Below are 25,214 nucleotides of genomic sequence, written 5' to 3' on the forward strand. Positions count from 1 at the left end.
GTAACAAACATAATTTTTTTGTCAGATTGAGAAGGAAGTTGCGACGGACAGGGAGAGTATGACTCAGCTCAGAGATCAGGTGCAAGTGCTTCTAAGCGAGGGCAACCAACTGGCAGCTGATAGACTCTCGCAGCAGCTGCAGTTACTTGAGGTTTGTTTTGCTGTGCAATGCAAACTTTGCTATATTGGAAGGCTTGGTTAAGATTCCCATTTCATTTGTAGGGTACTGCAAGGCTTGGTTTAGATTCTCATTTTGTTGGGTACTGCAAAACTATTGTATCTTAATTTAGTTCAAAATTGATTACAACTTCATTGTAAATAATTATGGTTATCAATTAATATGTCCCTTTACTTTGAAATGTTTCTCGCTTATTGGTTGACTCAATGTTGACTTTTTATTTTGATGGTATGACACAGATGATGGATGGAGTTTGAGGAGTTTAATGTTACTATCCTATTAGCTCTCGTTCTATTTTCTTTTTTCTAATTTCACTGCTCTGAGTTTATACATGTAACACATTTCGTTTCTTTCTGAATTATTTATTTTTGAAATATAAATTATTTTCATTGCGTTACACAGAGCAAGTTCGAGGAGGTGCTGCGTGAGTTGCAGGCTGAAGGACTGCTGCTCGAGACGTTCACTCAAGCCACGCTGTCCGTGTCGTCTCCTGTGCAACCCCGCGCTGCCTCCAGCGTGCCTGACAAGTCTCTGCATGCAGGTTATTATCAATGACTTGTTTAGGAACTTGTTTCTTAAGCTTCTTATTTGAATATGATAAGTTTAAGATAAGCCGAAGTCTCTGCATGCAGGTTATTACCAATGACTTGTTTAAGAACTTGTTTCTAAAGCTTCATGTTTGAATATGATAAGTCGTTAGCGGTATAACATATTACAATTTGAAGGAAAAGACCTATATTGTAACATGATATACAAAATTATTATATGACAAAATGGTCTACGCACTGTTTGATGAAAGGATAACAATGTGACTTGTTTCATAGGGAAGTGGATTGTTAATAAATCATATATAATTAAGCCGTTTACGTTGACGCGTATTGACACTGATGGTAGATTTCAATTATTAACTATATTTTGGCATTTTGTATATTGTATTTTTTTAAATATAATGCAGGTGTGACTGCAGTTTACAAGGGTTTACAAGGGTTTACAAGCGTTTACATAGGTTTACAAGGGTTTGCATAGGTTTACAAGCCTTTACTAGCGTTTGATTATATTATATTAATTATTGATTATATTTTGACTATAACAACACAATGCAGGAGAGACCGCAGTAGAGAAGCGCGCCAGCATGGAAGTGAGTGACCGCGTGGAGGAGCTGAGCGCGAGGCTCTCAGCCACGGGCGAGCGCGCCAAGGAACTGAGTCTGGAGGCCGCGCATCCCGCGCACGTCAGCGATAAACTGTCCCGCTGTCTTGTAAGTACGCATACTTTTATAGTACTTTTATAGAGAGTATATACTTTTATATACTAGTATACTTACTAGAGGTATACTTTATACTTTAATAGTATTTTTTTCACTTTTATAGTTATAGAGATTTTTGCATGCAATTTTTTTGGGGTTTGAGCTATGTATGAATTGCTGGATTTCTATTTCAAACAGTTTCTGATTTTTAAGCAATAGAGGTGTCACTATTTCACCTTGCAGTTTAGAATTGAGAAATCTGCACTTACTTTATTCGTTTGTTTGAAACATCAGAAGGTTTAGTAAAACTTCCAGTCATAGATTGAAATGAATTTCTTTTGCTTTGTAGAGCCAAGGCAATAATTCTAATGATTATATAGCCAATATAATGCCGATCATTTGTTCAGTGATGAAATTGTTTTAATTACGGTTCATGTAGAAGGGACTTTCACGCGCTTAAGACATTATCATGATCAGAGGCGATAATGGTGAAATCGAGCCTCAATTTACAAAATATAAGCACCATATTCCATGTAGATTTATGATTTATCCTGTTATTCCGTTGAACATTTAATATTCAATTTTGATTGTTAAGAATACCTCTGTTGTGAAGGTCGTGTATCGTGAACTGAGCGAAGTGAAAGCAACCATTGAAAGCACACTAGCCAGCGGCCGACGTCTCGTCAAGGAGAAAATATCGACTCAGCCCCACACATTGTCGTCCAAGCTTGACGATCTCAAGGCGCTCTACAATCAGGTGAGCAAAACTCTTCATTTCCAGCCAAGGTCTCAATTACAGTTACTTCTCGACGGTGCGTAGTTCCTTGCGTCAATTTTCAAAACCTTGTTGCGAAAGTTTTTTGTAGATATTTAAAATAAAGGAACAGATTTTGTGAGCATAAAGTTGAGTTATGATTTGACCCTCTTGCTGTATCGGATATCTAAGGGGTTAAGGGGTTGTGGGTTAAGATAAAAATTACCTCATCAACCAACTATGGCTGAGGAATCGCACGGCTGTCATAAAGTATGAAAGTGACATTTCGTAGCAGGCATTTTATACTAACTAGCCATTTCGTGTGAAAGATTCATGTGTAAAATTAAGGAACCTGCGAGCTGAGAATGTTCTGTGCAGCTTGGCAGCGATGTGACCGTGCGCCGAAGTGACCTGGAAAGAGGAGTCCAGCAGTCGCGAAAGCTGGAGCGCGATATGGCCGCTGCTGAGAAGCTCCTCGCTGCTACCGAAAAAACGCTCGCTGTTTCTGCTGATACAATGGATCCTGGGCAACACCAGCAACACATTCAGTATATTAAGGTGAGTGTGAGATGGATGAGGGAAGGATTCTGCTATTGCAAAAACATCGCCCATAAAAAATAGTTATTTTTAGTTTATGTCAATAGTGTAGTTTTGAGACCCGATTACTTACTTAGGTGGCCTTGGAGGAGTTGCGAGTAAAGCGTCCTCTGCTGACGGGCGCCTGCGAGAGCTACAACTACCTGGCCGGCCTTGCTGCTGATGGAGGGTTCACCGAGATCCAGAATGCGCTGGAGGAGCTTGGGAAGCGTTGGGAGAAATGTACCGCTCTCCTCATGGATGCCAAACATGCTTACGATGTGAGTTACATCATCCATTGTTCCTTTAAACTACAGATCCATCATCTTGTATCATCGTTATCTTATCATTGAACTTCCATATGTTCGTTTTTTGTATGTTACTCCTTTCTCGCCGTATTTAGATCGTATATAAGTACTTATATTATCAGTCTGCTCATATCGAAAGTTCACAAGGAATTTAAAAGCAAAGAAAACGTACTGATGATGGAGCTGGACTCCGAAACGTTTTCGATATCGATATGGTGAATTTTCTTGGCGTTTTCTTTGCTTCTAAATTCTTTACTCCTTTCCTTGTTAACTTTCAGATATACATGTATTGTTTTATGGTCTGTATTGATTTGGAAAAACAATACCAGAGCTCGTATTAATTATGTTAGGTGTAGCAAAAATAGCGGTGATCGCTTGTGCAGGCGGTCGAGGAGCAGAAGGAAGGCGAAATGTCCGAGTATATTCTGCATCTCGCTGACATCAAAGCTTGGCTCGAGGGCACCGAGCAAAAGTTGGCACAGGAGCAGAACACCAGCGATCGCGCGGCATTGCTGAAGGCATGTATAGAATTTTTTAACATAAAAGCCTATTAATTCTATATATATATATATATAGATTATATATATTATTAATTCTATATATACATAACTGCCACTTGAATTTTGTCATTGCACAAGCGTCGGAATAATCCATAGAGGACTAAACTAATTTGATTGTTAAGCCTAAACTGTGGACTCTAAAATATCATTGACGCAAAGTTAGGGAACGATAAGCGCGAGAAGTGTGCGTAAAGAATAATATTGTTCTATTTAATGTACAGGTGCTGTCTGAGGAGGTGGTGCAGTACCAAAGTGCCGTGGAGGCCATCAAGACGGCGAGCGCGTCGCACATCTTACACGGGACTCTCTACGGCGACAAGCTCGAGCCTGAGCTACGCGATATCTCGCGGCGCTGGGAGAATATCAACGCTCAGGTTAAGGTCGGTCTGCCCACGAGCTTGCCATTTATCTCTTGAATGTGCCTTCAATGTCTCAAGAGAAGGTTATTTTTTTTCTTTTTTTTTTGCGTCTTCCATGATGCGCCATGTACCGGGTGCAGGTACATGTCATGATGACATGTATTGCGTCATGTCATGATGACATTTTTTGCCATCTATCTCTTGAATGTGGTTTCAATGTCTTAATGGAAGGTTATTTTTTGATTTTTTTACCTGAAGAATTTCAGGTTTATATGAAATATTGATGTAACGCACGGTTTTAGTCATTTTTAAAGTTAATTGATATACTCAATCAGCAATTATTTAAGGCTATTGAAAGTAATGGTGTTACATGAACACAGCGCAGTGGAATTATTCCTTGTTCAGACGCTTTGAATGTTTGTTCTACATAATTTTCAGTGATTATTAGTTCATGTTATTATATATATGTTCTCCTTGACGACTTGAATCGGGGTAAATCATATCATATTAGGAAAAGATTAAAGTATTTTCTTCACCATTTTCTAGTTACAAATGGAGATTCTGCATAGTGTTTGGCAGAATTTCATTATAAGTTTTATCATAATCCACATAACTGTGAATGTAGCCATGTCTCAAGAACAAGTCGTGTTTACTGCTCCTGATGTCTTCTAAAGTTTCGTGTTACGTTAAGTTCACCAAACTATCAGCAATGTCTGTCAATAAGCATGTCGCACCGATCACTTAAGGCTTCTAAACGAAGAATAAACTTTTCCTCTCACGTGGCATAAAAGGTTATTTGAACTGCATACAGTGTTCGTCGTTGTGCATGCCTTTAAATTTGCTAATATGATGACAATGTGATTTATTTGTCCCGCCTTTCGCTTCGTTCTTTCTGTGATACGCCCTTTGCAGTTCACTTGCAGAATATAGGATAGAAAATGTTATTAGTTCGTTTTAAACTACCGCTGTAAACCTCCCTGTCCGTTATTAGTAAACCTAATGAAATGATTTAGATTCATCCTGACGCACCATAACAACTAGAAACTTGCTTCACTAACTGTTCAACATCTTATTGTTGTGTGGGTGGTATTTGGACCTCATTATTTTGATTAAACACTCATTTGCTTTATTACTTAAGATTTTGTTGTTATGTTTGGGCCCTCATTGTTCTGTTCCCACATCTTGAACGATCAAAAGATGGCCATAAATGTTGATTTTGTTTGCTCCTCGTAATGTAATTTGAGCTACATGCATTGGATTGTTTTCGTTGAACGTTTTTTATTGCAGCGCAAACTAGATGAACGTCAACAAGTGCTTGAGACACACGAAGAGGTTGGTTCTGGTACAGGCGAGCGAACTTCGCCGTTACATCAAGAATCGCAACTCTCATCATTCTCTACAAGCGACCCTAAGTCACGTCAGGGCAGTCAATCGTGTGATGTGAAGACTATAATGACTTCTGATTTTATTCCAAGTACCGTAAAGACTTATTCGACCAAAATGGAGACTGTTCTAAACTCACCAAGATTGGATAGCTCCACTGATGCGGAGACAGGGGCCGCTCTGAAGAATGCGGAGACAGAGGCTGCTCTGAAGCATAATACGTCTGCGTTTGCCAAGAGTCGACTGCAGCCTTTGAAACAGCCTTGGAATGTTCTGCAGAGTAAGCGTCAGTTCAGCGTGCCCAAGTTTCCGAACAAAGATCCCACGTCGTTTGATCCTAACTCCACTGACCACTCAGTTGAAGGTTCACCAGTTAGACCCAGAAAACGGAAGGTTATCGATAAAGATGCCGATGCAGATAACCTTGATGATCTTATTGCTAGTCTGAAACGAGTAGCAGAGAGGGAGATGAAACCTAACGTTTTCGAGAGAATAAAGAAAAAAGCTTCAAGCAGGAACATTCCGGTAGAGAGTTTCTTGGTTGAAAAGCTTTCCTTATTGAACATGCCCAAACGATCCGAGCTTGATGATGATGATTTAGAATCACTTTGTTCGGTGGACACAGACATGGCTCCAGCTTCGGAGACGAGTCGTGACCTGGAGTGTACTTACTCTGATCTCGAGAGTGTCAATGAGTCAGTATCTTCTCGTGACTTACTCTCAACTACAGGTGGTGTCACACCTCTTCCTCCCGAAGTTTATTTAGCCGAGACTTCCAAGCTATATGCTAAACTTGCACCCGAGTCAGAAACGGAAAACTACCGCAGTGAAGCTGTCATAAAACTGACTTCCAACGATAAATTGTCTTCGACTCCGTTGAAAAACCGCAAACTAAATAGCGCTGAAAAAGTCCACGTCAAAGGAGAATATTCCACCAAATTCGATTTATTACCTGTCGAAAAACTCGAAGCCATGATAGCTGAGCTGGATCAAGTAATTAGTGACACGGACTCCAATGATGGCGATACCGCAGAGCCCAGAGTTGCCGAAGGAAAACCTGGCGAATCTAGAACCGAGTTGATACCACCAGGCAAGGATATTTCACACTCCAGGGAGCAAGAGGCGCGAAGTACAGGAGATACGAAGCAATCTACCGAATTGGCTACCAAGAAAAAGCACGAGAATCCCAGCTCCGTATCATTATCGTCCGTGCGAACTAGCGAGTCTATTACAACGAAGGTAAAGTTCGCTAAACCTGAGTTCGTAAGGAGTCGTTCTGTCGACTCCAGTTATTTGTGCGATAAATCTTCATCTAACGTAATCTTCATTCCATCATCGGAAACGTTCTACCCCCCCATTCCTGAGAATGCAACCTTCGTCACTCTCCACTCCCGGCCAACGTCTGAAGAGTCTTTGGCTTCAAGGAAGTGTCAGGAAAACTTTAATAGAAACGGTGAAAGAAACATTATACTGTTCAAGAATTCTTCCGAGGTGAGTGCAATGTGTCAGTTATTTCATTGACAACTTTACTGTGACAACTAACAGTTTTTCGTTCGATGTGGGTGAGCGATGGTTGAAACGAGACCGGACTAACGGACGTCTTTATGCCACACACCAAGTCACAGGTTCACGTTCATAGTTGGTGTGTTCACCCCTCCTTCCTCATTCCTTCCTGGTGTTTTCAATCCATTCTTGTAGATAGAAAATTTCAATTCACGGATTGTCTTATTTTTCAGGAAATCACTGCATGTGGGGGACATACACACTCTTCTCCTTCTGTCATCCCAGATCTTGACGCTACTTCACCGACCATAACTCTTTCCACTTCTTCTTCTCTGCTTGACGTCTACGAACATGGTGTCTCTCCTGGTACTTGCGTGACAGTTTCTTCAGGTTTAACATTTAGTAATGGAAAAATTGAATCTAACACTTATACAGACATTGCTGATACGGTGCATCCCGTAGATCAAACTACATGTATTGCTATAAGTTGCGATCCTTCAGATTTATTGCCTGTTGACTGTACTCCCATAGATTGTGTAGTGGAATACAATACGCAGAGTACAACTCCCATAAACTCTGCTTCGTTTGTTCAAGAAGAGACCGAAGTGAATGCGAAAATTTGCGAGGAAAACGTGCCTGTGACAAATGATGATCGAAGTGAACCTCGTACGCAAGATCAGAGTCATGGTGTTAAAGATGATGACGATGATTCTCTTACTTTGCTTGAAGCTTCTGCCCATGTTGCTGCTGCAAGACGTGTATGTAGGAAGTCTGTGCAAGGTAACCTTAATCTTGAGCTTAAAGAAACTCCTCATACATCCGCCGATGCTTTTTATTCATTATCAACTACTGAAACTCAAATGGCAGTGGCCTCAGACGAACCTGATATAGTTATCCCCATGGAAGATTTTCAAGGAAAAGTGGTTGATGCTTCTTGTGACAAAACCACTCCTCCAAAGCCAATGTCTAGGCTAAAAAGTCGTAAAAAGTTCATACAAAGTTTATCTGATGAAGGGAAGTCGTTTGAGTCTTTTACAACTTCAGACTCGTCTGATTTACTTAGTTCACCTCAAACTGGCATATGTTCGTCTAAATCATGCGGGAGTATAAATGCTTCTTCACAAGGTCAAATAATTTCAATAGGTCCCCCCGATGTGGCTAGAGTTCCAGTATTGCAGCCCAAAAAGGATTGCACTGTGTTAGGTCCATCGGAGAATGAAGATATGATTGGTGTGCATTACGTTCCGTTTTACTCCAGTGATCCGTCTGTAGCATTTCTCGGAACATCCCCGTCACAGGCATTTTTACCCACTTCCACGAACAAATCTGTGCCCTCACTGTTAACCGTGAGAAAAAGTAAACCTGATACACACGAAAGTCAATTCGATTTTGCTAAGTCCGACAAAGATGTGCAGTATGTCCCGTTTTCTGCCAATATGCGTTCTCTACACGCTCAAGATTCTCCTCCTAAAGCTCCTCCCGAGAAATCCTTACCTACCGACATTCAGTACGTGCCTTTTCTTTCTCCTGCATCAACGGGCCCTGTGTCTTTGACCAGTAAAATTTGTGCCCCTCAAGAAAAAATTGTCGAACCTATTCCGAGCACTGTGGCTCAAGTTGTAGAAGGGCCTGTTGTTTTTCGAGACAAAGCAAAAGAAATTTCATCTCCAATGTCAATATCGGAACGAAAAAGTGCTCCCGTTCCCGGAAATATTATCAGAGAGTCTTCTGTGAAATTGACTTCTTTGCGTAGACTGTCCTCTGGCTATACGAAAAGTTCTATCTCTGACACGAAATTGAATACTACTAATGGTGACGATTCGAAGACCACAGGATGTTGTGGGCCGTGCCTGATGTCTTCGACTACTTTCAAAAGTACAAGTAAATCTAATAAAGCCATAAAAGAAGAATCTGATGAAGACGCTTCTCCTGTGAGAATCATCGAGCCCAAATCAGAAAAACCGCGAAATGAAAACGTGCAATCCAAGAAAAAGAGCGTTGATTCTGGGAAAATGAGTTTGTTTTTGTCTCCTGAAACATTTGAATGGAAGCCGTCCCGCTACTCCTACGCTAGTGATTCAGATGAACTCGATGATACGATTCATTATGTGCCTTTCGCGAAAGAAGACTTGGGCAAGATTATAGCCGAGGAGCGTCGATCTAGCGTTTTGTCATCGTTTAATAATCAACAGCCCATGATAACTCGAAAGCGTATTGCTGCTGGCGCAGAAGCTCGTGTGGACTCACGAACAGCTAGCTTACCAGCCAGCTCGACAGCAAGACGTGAAACATTGCCATCTGAGATGAACTACGTACCTTATGCTCGTATTGATTGGGAGAGAATAAGGCAGGCTGAACTGATACAAAAAAGGCAGTCTCTACCAAATGTTAAACCTCCAAATCATTTCACTATTTCTGGCTCTACTTCTTGTCAAGACTATGCTGATAACTCAGTGAGTAAGGAGTGTTTTCTCTCACTTCATCAACGTTATCGACCTTCTAACGATGCGTGTTGCTTCATGTGTAGCTTCGTAGACTACCCATTGTGTTTGAGTTGATTATTGATCGTACTACTAATCGACTGGTTGTAATAACTTTAGATGATGGAGTTTTTGTTTTGTGTTTAATTGTGTGATATTTTTTAATTCTACAGGTGGAAAGGAGCTATCTACCAGGATTAGGTAATCGTGTCAATCCATACGATGGCTCAGTAGGTCTCGAAACCGCGCGTAGTTCTTCAGATGGCTCTGCTTTGGGTTCAGATGCAGAGTCATTTATTGATAGCCTCAATAGTCAGTGGCATGAGGCCAAAAAACGAAATCTGGTCGATTCTGCTGCTGCATTGCAGACATCGAAGCGCTACGGGAAGCTTTACCGCAGCAGTGAAGTTGCAATCATGAGTGAACCTCATCCTTTGAAGCGTCTTTCTTCTCAAGACAGAAGCTCTTGCAGCTCTTCCGATTACAAGCATGGCTCTAGCTGCGCGTCCAGCATGGCGGGTTTATCTGACGAGAGCTCCGTTGATTTTGGTTCTGAGAACAGAAGTATTCCTTCTGGTGACTTTAGCGATTGGTTTTACAAAGAGACCGGTATTGAGATGGTATCTTCGAGCACCGCCTGCGATGCTGACTCGCGATTCAGTTACGCAAGCATGGGCAGCTTCTCCACGGATAAATACATAGCTAGTGGAGACATGTGCTTAGAAGACTTCGACACTGACGCTACTGATTCCAAGCATCAGGCAGAACAGTCTTCGTCCGATGAAAGTGAAGCTCCGGATAAACCGTCTAAAAACAGAATATCGGCTGCCACACTTTACGAGAACGCCGTCTCGCAGGTCTTGGAAAACAGTCGGCGGACAAGCACGGAGCGCTGTGATTCTGTTGCTGATGAAACCATTATGGAGACCGTATCTGATTCCTCCGTGTCCATGCGTGGTGTTCTCTTCAATGCATACGCCAAGGATAAACTAGATGGCATTGTAATGAGCACTAAGACTGAATCATCATTAGGGAAGCTTAACGACAGTAATCGTTACAGACCTGAACTTGAAAATAAATTAGCTAGCAAGGATAAAATCTCATCCAATATCAGCGATGGAGTGCAAGGATCGAAGTCTCCCTTGAGTTCTCGTAAGTTAGATGTTGAAATTTTGTCAGGAATTCCAGTTAGGCTGCGTCTCGAGAGGCACGTTAGCATGGATAGTTCAGTGTCGACAATTTCCGACGCTGACACTGTTATTTTCAATCCATCCGCCGAGCTTTCACGCAACAATTCTATTACGGGACCCAAGCACAAGGGTTCTCTTCCTCGCGATCCTAAAGTCATGCTAAGATCCGTCTCTGCGGAGGGCATTCTTCAGAAACCTAAAGATTCAGTTAGCTCAACGGATTCAATGAGTGGGACTCCTCGAACAATTGTATACACGTCTGTCCCAAGGAAGAAAGCATCGAGCACGCAAACCGATAATCATGCCGAACCCGATCTTGCTCATACTTTCATTGATGCTCCATCCTCCGATTCCATGGAAGAACAAGAAATCACAATGGATTTGTCAGATTCTCAAGTGTCCGAGAAAGAGGATGCCGCATCCGATGATACCAAACGGCCGCGGTACTTAACGACAATTCCACCCAAGACCCCTTCAAGCTTCAAAGTCGATATTTTGCCGTATGAGGAACGCCGCCGTGCATCCATTGATCGCATTCTACCGCCTTCTAAAGCTTCGTCAAGAACATTTTTAACGACTAAAACTGCAGCACAGAACGAGAGAATGAGTAGTTCGTCGAAAGGTCCCGAAGAAGACTATTGTATATATTCGACGGCTGAATTGACCGGCAGATCAACAAAGAAGGAAGTTTTACACTCACATTCAGGGATCAAAGATGAAGCTTTGAAGCTTGACTCGGCGAGCCTGATCAGTGGAATAACAATGCGTGTGAAAGCCTCTGATTCATCCTCTTTGCATCCCGTAACTATCAAAAAAGAGGTGATTTATCGCACTAGCATTTCAAGTTTCGACACAGAGATCAGCGACAGTCATATTTTGGGCTTCAGCGAAACTGAAGATGAAATAACCCGAGGAGAAACTTCTGATGAGGATCTTACGTTTGAAGAGGAGCAAATAAAGCTATGGGTGGAGGTGAGACCAACTCCACTCGTTCAAAAAAAAAAAAAAAATGAAAGACTATCATCATCGTTTATCGGAACTCTGCTATGCCTCTAAACCTTGTTGACTCGGCAACTAAACGGTGCAAGATCCTGGTCGTCCTTGCTACAGGCTAAACAACTTGCTTTCCAGAAACTGATACTCTTTCTGCCCCTTATTAAACTGTATATTTATTCACATGTTCTCGAAATTTTCGAGTTGTTATCCAATTGATTACTCATTAACAGCAAAACAATTGATGGCGCTCGATGGTTTTTCTGGAATAATTTGTTCATGCTACAGCCCAGAAAATATATAATTTCATTCCAATGTTCATTCGATATTTTTGTAGGCCATTTTACTTATTCTAACTCAACAGTTATGGTTTATTTATATGATTAAACCCTCGTACTCCAATGCTATTAACATATCTTTTCTTTCTTAGTGTCCACTAATCTTAACAACAACTAATTATTCTACGTGTTTTTATTAATAAAAAAATAAAAAATCGTTTGCATCTATATAAACATTAAAGATGTCATGGATGTTATAGTCATTTTTGTAGTCTCGGTATAACATTAACTCTGTCGATCAGGAAAGGTTCTGCATGCTGCATCAAAAGTAGTATACGAATTCTATCTAAATTTTATACGCATGTCAGTTTCTCACCTGCATAACTATAATCCGACCAATGTTGAGACGTTATTTTTATAAATATCTGACTATACTTTACCCAACGATGTTTGAAAGATAAATCGATCTTATGACTTTCGCAAGTTAGTAACATTTAGCGTTACTTAATAATTATGTAATGGAACACTTTGAACATTCGATAGTGTGGTGTAATTTCGTAATAAGTATAAACTTTGGATTCTCGAGGGAACGCCTGAGAGATAACCCAAATATGTGAGCCTAACTTTGTGTTCGCTGTCCCATAGAAACAAGAAAAGATGCAAAAAGAGATGCTCCAGAGAAGCTCCAGCGAAACCGCTGCTACCGAAGCATCTATTGTGGCTAGTCGAGAAAGCCCAAGTTCTGTCCGTAGCACCGTTGTTGATATCGTCTCTAGTGCGTGCTTGTCATCTTCTACAAGCGTCACTACCACCACTAAAACTTCTACCTACCTTTCCGCGCTGGCAAGTAGTTCCGTATTTTTGTGTTAGGCTGTTTGAGTATTTTCGATTTATTTCATGCATTACGATGATATAATACTGTCTAATAGAACTGTAATAAACGCTCACCATACTTGCCATGTTGCTGATACAAAGAGAAGAAAACTGTAATAAAATCAGATTCATACTGAAATGACTGACGTTTACCTGGCTAGATCATGTAGCTATGAAACGAAGCTGGGCGTAGTAAAAGTTGAGATATCAAAAACTAATGAGATAAATTGAGGTAGGATCAGGTTTGTAGTATTGCTAATACTAAGTAAGTAATTAAGTCATATTGCAGAGCGACGATGTCCTGGACACATCACAGTACCTCGAGAAGGTGGCAGCGTTGGTAGATAAAATAGCAGCGGTGCGCATGAAAGCTCAAGTCGTGCCTGTTGTGTCGCAAGCAAGCAACAATGCGATGGCGCTGGAGCAGGAGGTGGGGGCGTTAGATCCTGAGGTGGCCGCCGCAATATCGTTTGGGGAGTCACTCATCCTCTCCCCTCGTCTTGAGGACACTGATAATATAAAGTCTGCTATCAGGAACTCTCTTGAAGATCTCAAGGCTACCTGGTCTCAGCTGAAGGCTCAAACCCAGGTGACTTTACTACCTCTAAGTTGTTTTTTAATGCCAAATTTCAAAGTCATTAACTCTCTAGGTGACTTAACTACATCTAAGTTATTCTTTTAAAAAAATTCAAATTTCAATGTCATTAACACTTTAGAGTGACTTTACTACCTTACTACCTCTAAGTTTTTTTTATTAAATTCCAAATTTCAAAGTCATTAACACTCTAGGTGACTTTACTGCATCTAAGGCATTTTTAAGAGTTTCAAATTTCAATGTCATTAACGCAATCTGCAGTTATGTTTTTCGTACGAGTTGACTTATTATTAAAGTCAACTCATACGAAATAAGACTCATACGTCTCTAATAATAATTTAAGATTATTATAAGGATTAGATTAGAGACTCGCAAGTCTCTAATAGTAATATGTAATATTATTACATATTATTATTAGAGACTTATTAGTTGACTTGATGTCGTATTCACGACAAGAAATTCATCATTGCCCCGGCGCCTACAACTATACCAGGTAGTCAAGGCGGAGAGCGAACTCGTAACCAAGGAGCTAGGCGGGTCGTCCGAGCGCGTCAACGATCTCGTCTCGTGGCTCAACGACTTCAACAAACGCCTGCATCTCCTCGACACGGACTACTCGCTGCTTCCGGTTAGGGATTATTTGCTCACATATTTTAATATTGACTGTCCAAACTCAACAATATCTTCCACCTTGTAACAGTTTATTTGATGTGAAGCTTCTTTCTTAGCGAATATTTTTAGCATTTAATTTTTCTGATCTTCTGCTGAATAACGTTTTTAAATTTATTTGTGTTCTTAAAACGTAGCATATAATCGAAATTATCGCATCCTCCAAATACCCACTCACGCTCACTTGTCTTTAAGTTAATACCTTGTTTAAAAATATTCATTCCTTCATCTGCTGGCACTCAGAATCTGGAACGCGAGCTCGCACACTTGTCGTTAAGTTAATACCTTGTTTAAAAAATATTCATTCCTCCATCTGCTGGCACTCAGACTCAGGAACGTGAGCTCGCACACTTGTCTTTAAGTTAATACTTTGTTTTAAAATATTCATTCCTTCATCTGCTGGCACTCAGACTCTGGAACGCGAGCTGTCAGCTAAACGGAGCGCAGTGGACGAGTTGAACACGACAGCGGCGCTACTGACGAAGTATCGACACCAGCAGTTACTGCCTTCCCTGGCCGTGGTAAACTCGCGCTGGACGGAGATCACGGCACTACTCGAGCGATACAGGCAGCAGGGCGCCTCTGACCCATCATGTAGACTTCGCTCACAGGTAGATACAATCTAGGACCGTGCTTTTGTGAAAATTGCTCATGTATATACACATACCCTAACAAAATTTAGAGTCGCCCCAGCTTCTGGTAACCCAAATCAGAAGCTGCCACGTCTGTAAATTTTCACTGGGTAGTTCCAGGCACAAAGGCTTGTAAAATTTAGGCCAAATGGCTTGAAAGTTAGTATTGCGGTGAGATTTAATTAAAAAATATTCAGTGATTCTTCGCAGGACTATTGTTTCGATGATGACTTTAAAAGAGAGTAATATTCTTTGTGACTATTATATGCGTTAATGATTGTATATAACTTGAATAAAATCTTTATTTATCAAGGCTCAATCACGCGATAACTGTCGAACTATTAATTGCAATATCTGTGTAAATTTTATTTTTATGCATGTATATTTGTAAAAATTGTTGTGACTGTTTGTATGTTTGAAGTAAAAAATTCTCCTTTTGTGAAAATTGCTTAAGTATATACACGTAGTGGCTGATTTCCAGGCTGTGATTGGTGGTTTTGCTTGAGAAGCCGTCAGTGATTGGCTAGCGAACTTGTGAAATTTTGATTTTTTTTAAATATGGCCACTTGAATGCTGCGGTTTTCAAATTTTGACCCCAAATTACACATTTTACTTTTTGTTCGCTGTGATAATCGTTAGTTTTTAAGTTATTCTATTGACTCAGTGATTGGCTTTATGAGGATCCTTTATTTGGATCGTAGACCTGGTTAGTTATAAGGATATAGCTGAAAATAGCAGTGAGCAAAATTGAAATGACTGCAAGGATACTTGAATCGCAATAACTATCAGAATTTCTCTAAAGACATATTTTATTCACTTAAAGCTGTCGCTGAATCTCGCACAAACACCATGTACGTTCAATGCCGAATAAATAGCGTCTGAGAACATATATAAAAAAATAACTCTGTACTCACTGCAGCGAGTAACAGAGAGCGCATTTTCTCGTCGACGAAAACGTGAAGTAACGGACGAGCAGACAGACGGACGGACGGACATGACGATGACGAGCACAATAGCGCCTTTTTTCCATAAATGAGAAAATGCGCTAAAACCTGAGAATATGAATTGTGCTTCGAGCTTATAAATGTTTTCATGCAGGCGGGGAGCCCTTCGGTGGTACCAGACTACGTGGCCTCTGTCAACAAAGTCCGTGAGAACGTTTCTTCCATTGCCAGGCAGATGACGCCACACAAGCACGCTTATCAGGCCCTCAATGTTCAGCAGAATGAGATACGAGTGAGTACGGGTCTTTGACTTGTGAATATTCGATTAGTATTTGGGTATATGACTTATACATTTTTCTGGCAAGTCCAACTCACAAAGAGAGAATGCCAGCAAATGGATGTAATTTATAAACTGAATTGAGGGTTTTTTCTCTCTATTCCAATCATTTGTCAACGATTAAAACGAATATGTCTTTGCCAGTTACGATGACAATCGTGCTGGTTATTTAAAATTCAGATCTCTCACTTCGATTTACAATTTTTCTATTATGTTTTGTTCATTACAAATTTTGCTAGGTTGTACACCGTGGCCATTAATGATATTACCCTGTATAATAATTTGTTATCTCCACGATTCAGAATTACCCAGTATAATAATGTTTTATTTCCACGATGCACAATTACCTTGTATAATAATTTGTTATCTCCACGATTCAGAATCACCCTGTATAATATTTTGTTGTTTCCGCGATTCAGAAGCTGCAGTTGCGCCTGGCGGAGACGAAGGAATTAGTGGAGCGAGTGGAGGACGAACGCAGCGTTGCTATCAAGAGCGCCACCGGCAACGCTCAGCAAACCGACCAAGTGCGACGAATCACCGACAAGCTTCGTCAGGAATGGTCGCAGGTCTGTCTTAGTTTATTCAAGTTCATTTATGATCTTCTACCCAGAAAGTGGGTATTTTATAGAAATAATTTGTAACTCAGTTATATGGAGAACTCGGTGAATGACAGTGCTCCTGATTATTCTGTGTGAGTGACTTTATTTATCACAGTTCCTCTGTGTACCTCAGCGTGAATGAGTGAATGGCTCGCAATTCAGTCGAGCAACATATTTATTACATTTGTTATTATTAATACATTACATTATTATTACATTATTTTTAGCGCATTTTCTCATTTATAGAAAAAAGGCGCTATTGTGCTCGTCATGTCCGTCCGTGACTCCATGTTTTCGTCGACGAGAAAATGCGCTCTCTGTCACTCACTGCAGTGAGTACCGAGTTATATTTTGTATTATTACATTTATTTCTGTGCAGGTGAACCGCTCAGTGAATGAATGGCACGCATCTCTCGCTGAGCGCCAGGCTACGTGGCATTCGCTGCAGTCGAGTCTCACAGGCTTCACGCAGTGGCTCAGTGAGACTGAAGATAGACTGCGTGTCTCGCAGGATGAGCCGCTCACGCAAGCTAAACTCACCCAAAAGGAACTTGAGAAGCAAGTTACCCTCAAGCACAGGTATGGTTAATAGCTTTAGTAATTATTGAAAAATGCTGCCATTAGTTCAGGTTTACAACATTGGAAAAGTAAAACGAAAGTGGTTTAATTTTCCGAGGTGAATGCTGGCGTTTGAAAGTGTTGTTTCTTTGATAAATTGCATTTTAATTGTTAAATATTTATCACAGAGTGAGAACAAACGCCGTATTGAACATTCAATATCGTAGATTCACCCAGAAAATCTCTAAAATATTAAATTTGTCAACAGTGATTCAGAACTGCCCTCAAAAGTTCATACACCAAAATAGGGCAAAGGTAAAAAATTTAGCTAAAAAAAGAGCCAAGACTGGAAAGATTGCGCTGCATTTTAAATTCTGAAATCAATGCACATGACTTATTTTTCTATCCTCAGGACCACTTAGAATTCTTAAATGCCCTCGTGGCAAGCCATTAGATGCCGGAGCTAACGCTAATGTATTGTCATGACTGCAAAATTACAGTAGAAAATCTTCATAATCTGTAGCTATTTTTTGATGTTAGTGAGCCATCAGTTGCTGGAGCTAACGCTAATGTATCGTCTTGACTACAAAATTACAATAGAAAGTCTTCATAATCTGTACCTAGCTCATAATAATATGATCATAATAATGTGATCATAATAATATGATCATAATAATATGATCAATTGGTCGCCACTATGACCAGAGTGAGCCAGAAGGTGCAGGAGCTGTGCACGGAGGTGATGGAGGGACTGCCGGCATCAGAACGCGGTATCCTGCAGCAGAGGCTGGACGGCGCCCTGCAGAGGTGGCGCGCCATCCTGCACGAGCTTGCCGCCAGGAGGAACAGGTGAGTCTTCGTCAACCCATCTTCCTCTTGTCTAGCAGGCAATGCGTCGCTATTGCTGGTATTGGTATTGAATACCGTACCGTAACTGTATGGTATTGAATACCGTAACTGTATGGTATTGAATACCGTACCTGTAACTGTATGGTATTGAGTGCCGTAACTGTATGGTGTTGAATACCGTAACTGTGTATGACATTGAATACCGTAACTGTATGGTATTGAATACCGTACCTGTAACTGTATGGTATTGAATACCGTAACTGTAACTGTATGGTATTGAATCCCGTAACTGTATGGTATTGAATACCGTACCTGTAACTGTATGGTATTGAGTGCCGTAACTGTATGGTGTTGAATACCGTAACTGTATGACATTGAATACCGTAACTGTATGGTATTGAATACCGTAACTGTATGGTATTAAATATCGTAATATTGTTATTTGAATTACTACTCTTCGTTTGGGTACTTTGGAATATCAACTTATTGTAGGTCACGTGTCTCAAAAAATTTCATTATTCCTACTAAAAAATGTTTTAAAGGCAATGGCGTTACCCAGCGGTTTTTGGCACTGACGATTATACTGAAACATGAGCATGATTTGTTTCGTCGTATACATGAAGTAATATCTTCGTTACAGGAAAAATTCATTTGTATTATTTTGTATTATAAATCCTGAAAATATTTGAACTAGTGTATATAATATATACACTACTATAAATTGCATATTTGAATTTAAATTTCCTCGTTTAGTTTTTGTTTATATCTTCACTTTTTGTGTTTTATGGCATTGGTATCTTTCATTATTTTTCTGATTCTTTTTCTAGTTCATTTTTTTCCTTGACACGTTTGTTTTTTTGGGTTTTCACTCTATTTTGTGGCAATACTAATATCCTTATTTAATGGATCTTCTATTTATTTCTCTCGTCAACTTCTAGCTGTAAATTTGTTTGCTCTTGAGCCTCTTGTTGTTCAATCTAAAAAAATTTCACTTTCCTTGCTATAACATTTAACCGTATTTCGCTGAATATTTATAGAGCAACAACCCATTACTTTAGAAAGAAGGCCGCTGGGCAATATATGTCGAACAACGTGTTACAAAGTTTTGTGCTTTGATGTAGCGTGAGTTTTCTTGGTTTTATCTGTTGAAACGATCACTCGATTTTATTCATTAATAAATTGACTGAAATATATTTCAGTGCCAATGCTTCTTCCGACTTCATGTATTTTTTTCTCTTATATTTAATTTTCTTCGTTCAAACCGAGTGGAATAATTGCGTGTAATTAATAATTGCGTGGTGTTTACGAGCATTATTGGATTGTTGGAGATTACTCAGGTTAACACAAACATTTAAGAGCTAGTATAGCGGCAAATAATTCGATCTTCTAAATCTAATTCTCCGTTAATATTTTGTTGACTGTTTATAAATGCGCTTTTAATGGTTGCCTTTCAACCAAATGCATTTTTAACAAAACAAAAAAGAAGCCAGTTTTAAAATTTTAAATTGTGCACGTCACATGCAGCAACAAGTAATGTGATAATAGTTGTAAATTGGGATTTCCATTGGTGTGTGTGTGTTTGTTTTTTGCCTCTGGTGAGGCATGCCTATTAAAAAAGGGTTTTAGTATGAGTCTGTAAACATCTGTGTAATTTATTGTATAAAGTTGTGCAGTCCTACTTACTGATGTCATCTAACCCTGCTTTTCTTTTAACATGACTCACTGTAATTTCTGCTGGTGTTTGTATGAAAAACTTCATTAAAATGTGGAGACTAACTCGCGTGTTCTTTGTCCCTTGCAATGTTTTGGGTGCTTGAGGTTCTTTTTAACGCCTTGCTTCTCACCACTTCACATGAGGAGTCAGGCATGTCTGCTCCTATTTAAAACAATGGAGATATAATTTTCTCCGTCGTTTCACGAATTTAATTGCTTGCAGGGCATGATTGCATAAAATAAAAACTAGTGTAAATTATACAAGTGTACATAACGCAGTTAAAACTTGAAGATAAATTTGTAGATGCGTGCAATGTCGGATGAACATTTTAAATTTAATCTGGAACAGCTATACGGTAAAAAGTCCAAGTGCCCCCGGAAACGAACGTACAAGAGCCCTCAAAATCGGTGCCCTGAATGATACATTCCAGTGCGAAGAAACATGTACGCTGAAGGTTACTACCAACTGCCAAAAAGAATGTCCTGATGCATGTGCAATAATTTCTAGTTAACGTTTTTGTAACGTTACGTGCTCTTCCGAAGTTGATTTTGCTCAGTGATATTTTGCGTTTAGTGATGAATAAAATTGATTGTTATGAGGAAGAGTGACTAATCTACTTATTAAATTAATCGAGAAAAAAAAACGTTCACCAGCAATTTTTATCGAATTTTATCAAAACCCTACTAGCCAGTATGATAGGAGTTTCGATTACGTTTGCTTATTTCCATCTCTAAAGAAACAGAGGAAGTTTTCGAGGTAAAAATTTACGCTACTAAAGAAGCGAAGGCTGATGCTGGAAACTATGAAATGTGAAATTATTTTTGAGCGTTTAACATGGAGCTTATGGGTTATCGTTGATAGCGTAATAACCTTCATAGCGTTAGCGATGATAGCGTAATATTTAGAACTATTCATCTCATTTTTTGAGTTATGCGACTGGAATGGGGCTCTCGTAGAGTTGATTAACACGGTCCAATACATGTTGCCTTTTTTAATCGCGTAAGTTTTAATTGATCTGCTGCGAATGGCTCAATGATAGCTAAAACTTCAGTAAAAGTTACCGTCATTCGTCTCTAATCACTGCAGAATATAACAATATTCCTTTCAATGTGGAATTACATCAGTAAAATGAGCTTGCTTTTTTTTTGATAAGCTGGATCGAAGAGCTTCTGCCCAAATGTCGAAGTATAATAAGTTCAAATGACGTTACTGGAGCTTAAAGGTAAGCTACCGATATTTTTCAGTTCCTAAGCATGATACCAGACTTGAGATTCACTGTCGGTATTGTCCCAATCATTTTCACTCCTATTCACATTTTATTTAAAATTTAGTAATTTTAAGTAGACGTTTTTTATCGTGTTTGAATGAGTTTTATTTTTTCGAGTTAATTATTATGCTGCGTCTGCGCTTTATTTTTTACAAAAAGTGAAAATTAGTCTCCTATTGTTTAGTTTTCTCTCAAGTTATGGTTAGTTAGGTTGCTTGACGTGACTACGCTACACGGTTCAAATATTAGCTTCCTTAAATAATAATTTAATTCATTCACTGGTGATTGTATGGAAACTGCACAAGCTACCAAAAACTATTACGCTATCTAACATCCGACTAACAACAAACAATTAAAAACTTCAGGTGTTGAATTATTTCAAGTAAATATCCCATTACGAGGAAATGTATCTTGTCAATAAACCTGAATTGAATTAAGCCCTGAAAATCTAATCCTGAAGCATGTTGCTCTCTGTAATCTCTAAATATTTTAAATCATTTGACTATTTTTTAAATTTTTTCTCATTAAATATTAGTTTACACTTAGAGTTCCCGTAATAATTTATAAATAATTGCAAGCACGTCTCATTCAAGGCCTCATGCGCGTCATCTGGTAACCTGAATCTGAATTGGAATTAGATTCAATTTGCTCTTATCAGCTTTTCTTCAAGTGCGGTGTTTACAGGAAGCGAAAACAACTGTGCAAGAAAATTCAGATTCTAGTTAATTTCAGTGGGATGAATACGCGCTTAGCATGCTAGATTATTGACGTATTTATAGGCAGGAACGAAACAATGAACAGATTTCTACCATGTGCTTAATCGGCCAACTCAAATGAAAGTTTCTAGTGATATATTCTAATGAACTCAGACTGGTAGAAATAATTGGTTTGTAAAATTATTTTTAGAAGATCCTGATTACAGTGCAAGATGATAATATTATCTAATGTTAATGATTTGGTCATATAGCTTTATAACAGATGTCCGTTGAAGAAAAGTATCGACATGAATTGATATAATGGCTGATTGTCAGGTTTAAAAACATTGTTTAAATTAGTTAAATGATGATTCTCAAGAATAAAATTCGATTCCAGAAAGAAAAACAGCACTCTGATTACCTGACCAGAATCGCGAGTGATGATTGTCATGTCAAAAACAGTGTTTAAATTAGTTAAATGGTGATTTTTCCAGAATAAAATTCGATTCGGAAAGAAAAACAGCACTCTGATTACCTGACAAGAATCGCGAGTGATGATTGTCATGTCAAAAACATTGTTTAAATTAGTTAAATGATGATTTTTCAAGAATAAAACACGATTCGAGATAGAAAAACAGCACTCTGATAACCTGACCAGAATCGCGAGTGTGATGATTGTCATGTCAAAAACATTGTTTAAATTGGTTAAATGAGAATAAAACTCGATTCGAGAAAGACAAACAGCACTGTGATAACCTGACCAGAATCGCGAGTGAGGGCGGCGGAGGCAGCCAGTACGAGAGCATCTCTGGCTGGCTGCAGCAGGCCCACGCTCTGCTCTCGACGCCTGTGAACGTCACGGACGAGTCGGCCGTGGCAGCGCACACTACGATGGTGCAGGTGGGGACGGTCGGCTAACATGCGGCATTTAATTAATTAGCTCAATCTATCTCAACGAGTTACATTACACAACGCTCTTGATTAGTTTTTATTTTGTCGCTTTGGTGACAAATATTCTTTTTATTTTTTCGCTTCGGTGAAAAATATTCTTTTTATTTTGTCACTCTGTTGGCAAATATTCTTTTTATTTTGTCGCTCTGTTGACAAATATTTTTTTTATTTTGTCGCTTCGGTGACAAATATTTTTTTATTTTGTCGTTCTGTTGACAAATATATTTTTTTTATTTTGTTGCTTTGTTGACAAATATTCTTTTTGTTTTGTCGCTCTGGCGACAAAATATTCTTTTTACTTTGTCGCTTTGGTGACAAATATTGTTTTTAATTTGTCGCTCTGTTGAAAAATATTCTTTTTATTTTGTCGCTCTGTTGACAAGTGTTCAACTTCTTGTTTTTCAAAATGTATTCAACTGCCAGAATCTGGTTGAAAAAACTATATATACGTATAACGTGCTATTTACGTCTTAGGCGATAGTTCAACTTTGATTGCAAGTCATACAACGTTGATATAGAAGCTACGCTCACTCATTATTTGTGTTTCTTTTATTTCGGTGCACATCCCGAAAAGAATCGAATACGAACTATAGTCTCCATGACAAAGTTGCGAGTGATACTATCATTTATTAAAAAAAATCCTTTCGTTTCTAGGTAAATTATTCCTCAATTTGACTGCGAAATGCAATGTTTCGTTGTACCATTAGCCTAACGCACTACAGCCGTGGCAAATTTGTAAGTTAATTAATTACAGAACCACGTGAGTGAACTCAACTCGAAGAAACAGCTCGTGAAAACCTTACAAGACGTGCAGCCAGCTCTGGTGTCACAGACACAAGTAGCCGAGCTACAAACAGAGCTCGATAAGGTGAGTCATATTTTTTAATCTAACTCATTAAAATAGATTCCTCTCGTAACACACAAGGAGTCATATAGATATGTATATAATTATGAAAATGAATTTATTGAGGATCTTCTTTTGTTAGGATATTTATCATCAGTTTTATATATGTGAACCTTGCTGTTTCATGTTGAATTGCTTCTTATTATAATACTAGTACTAAAAAATCCCTTTAATATTGGACCAACATACGTGTAATGTGAATATGTGATTAGATGCAATTCAGGTTTTATTTGTATTAAAGGAATAAATATTATATTAGTTTTTGTTATCAAATCAAATACAAAAATGGTTTTCAAACTGGAGCTGAGATTCATGGAACGAATGCATGACGTAGATACCGAACCGAATTTCCCGTAAGCATCCAAGATTTTTACAGCGAATTTTGTCGAACCACTCACCGACCCATTAACAAATGCCTTGTTCACGTCCGTCACCAGCTTTCCCAAGCCCTTCCGGACTACCAGAATGCCCTCGAGACCAAGCTTAGCGTCATCCGGAACCTGTTGGACGGATCAGAGGAGCTTTACCGCTGGACGGAGAAAATTCGTTTGCAGGCTCTTGCCCCTGGCAATGCCGATGACCTTAGCAAAGCGACGCAGGAACCCTTGGCTTTGGTGCGACAGATGCAAAGGGAGCTCGAGGATAAACTTGTGACCTACGAGACCCTGGACTCGACTTACTGGGTGCTGGCTAACGATGCCGAATCCAAAGGATTACCCGTCGATTCTACGCTCAAGGTAAAGTCTGTCGAGGAATATTTTTTTTCTCTTCACTCGTGCATTATTACTGCTTTAATAAGATTGTGTATTTTAATAATACTCTGCTCGTAATTAATTTGTAATGTTTGGATTTGGCCTAAAGAGCCTGCATTGATTTGATCTTTTATAAGCATACTTTTATTTCTTTTCTTTAGTATCTCTATTAGCACTTGTCATTTCTTTCCATCGTTTAAGACAAGATACGTTTTAAGTAGCGGGTGGTAATGTTTGTAGGATTTTAAAGATGCAGGAAAAAATTTCTTAAGTACCAACTGACGATGAAAAGTCTTTCCGGTAACGTTCAATGACTTTGCACATTTTGCAGAGCTTGTCATTTCATGAAACTTACCTGCGTAACTAGAAACATGCTAGTTAGAGAACAAATAGTCCTTTTTGAAAGCGCTTCCGAACACTGCAATCTTGCTGACACCTTTGATGCGTTATTTCTCATGTACAAAAACATTTCCTAGTTTTCTCTGTCAGTTCTATAAAAAAATTGTCGTGTGCATGCATAGTATCATTTCCAACTACTTGCTGTAGCCTGCCTAAATTTCTCTGCCCCAGACAGCTGTAATTTATATATTCTTGCTTTTTGACTAGTAATTTTTGGTTGATTTGTTCCTCATTAGCAAGTTTTACCTAATCAAATACCCTCACACCCTGCAAAAATATTATATATAACTCAAATTGCATTTATTGTGTTTAATTGTCTTTAAGACGATATTCACTACATTATCGGGGTTTATTTTCGTTTTTTCGTTTCGATCATGGGACAGTGTGGGTTGCCGACCTTTGGTCTGAGTCACTTGCGGTAGCCCGTTGCTGCACGAGGGTTGCTTGCTCAACTGCCCTCAGTTTTGGCAGAGCTGTCGTGGCCGCCGTCCGTGCGTCTTATTCTTGACGTGCTTAATAAACGTGCAGTGCTCGTGTGCTCTTCTTTCACTTCTACAGTTGCTAGCTTATTTCTTTAGTCAATTCTTTATAACTCTATTGCTGTGCCTCTATTGTTTGTTGTCTTGTGTGCTGGATTATCTAGAAAGTTTTTTTTCTTGCCACGC

At 39.2% G+C, this 25,214-nt stretch overlaps 1 protein-coding gene across 1 annotated transcript in view; it reads left to right on the plus strand.

Moving 5' to 3' along the window:
• LOC108669448 (dystrophin) overlaps window positions 1-25,214 on the plus strand; it is a 402,745-nt gene that overhangs the window by 21,846 nt on the left and 355,685 nt on the right. The window contains exons 20-39 of the mRNA XM_047883400.1: window positions 26-151; window positions 581-719; window positions 1,282-1,436; window positions 2,038-2,181; window positions 2,557-2,736; window positions 2,853-3,035; window positions 3,446-3,580; window positions 3,844-4,002; window positions 5,269-6,855; window positions 12,454-12,651; window positions 12,971-13,270; window positions 13,770-13,904; window positions 14,356-14,556; window positions 15,676-15,813; window positions 16,278-16,427; window positions 16,840-17,039; window positions 17,724-17,867; window positions 22,308-22,443; window positions 23,249-23,362; window positions 23,836-24,135. Coding sequence (XP_047739356.1) covers window positions 26-151; window positions 581-719; window positions 1,282-1,436; window positions 2,038-2,181; window positions 2,557-2,736; window positions 2,853-3,035; window positions 3,446-3,580; window positions 3,844-4,002; window positions 5,269-6,855; window positions 12,454-12,651; window positions 12,971-13,270; window positions 13,770-13,904; window positions 14,356-14,556; window positions 15,676-15,813; window positions 16,278-16,427; window positions 16,840-17,039; window positions 17,724-17,867; window positions 22,308-22,443; window positions 23,249-23,362; window positions 23,836-24,135 — 4,824 coding nt within the window. The remainder of the gene's footprint in view (window positions 1-25; window positions 152-580; window positions 720-1,281; window positions 1,437-2,037; window positions 2,182-2,556; window positions 2,737-2,852; window positions 3,036-3,445; window positions 3,581-3,843; window positions 4,003-5,268; window positions 6,856-12,453; window positions 12,652-12,970; window positions 13,271-13,769; window positions 13,905-14,355; window positions 14,557-15,675; window positions 15,814-16,277; window positions 16,428-16,839; window positions 17,040-17,723; window positions 17,868-22,307; window positions 22,444-23,248; window positions 23,363-23,835; window positions 24,136-25,214) is intronic.

The sequence above is a fragment of the Hyalella azteca genome, unplaced genomic scaffold (genome assembly GCF_000764305.2).
Source record: "Hyalella azteca isolate HAZT.00-mixed unplaced genomic scaffold, Hazt_2.0.2 contig1645, whole genome shotgun sequence".
In the NCBI taxonomy this organism is placed as follows: Eukaryota; Metazoa; Arthropoda; class Malacostraca; order Amphipoda; family Hyalellidae; genus Hyalella; species Hyalella azteca.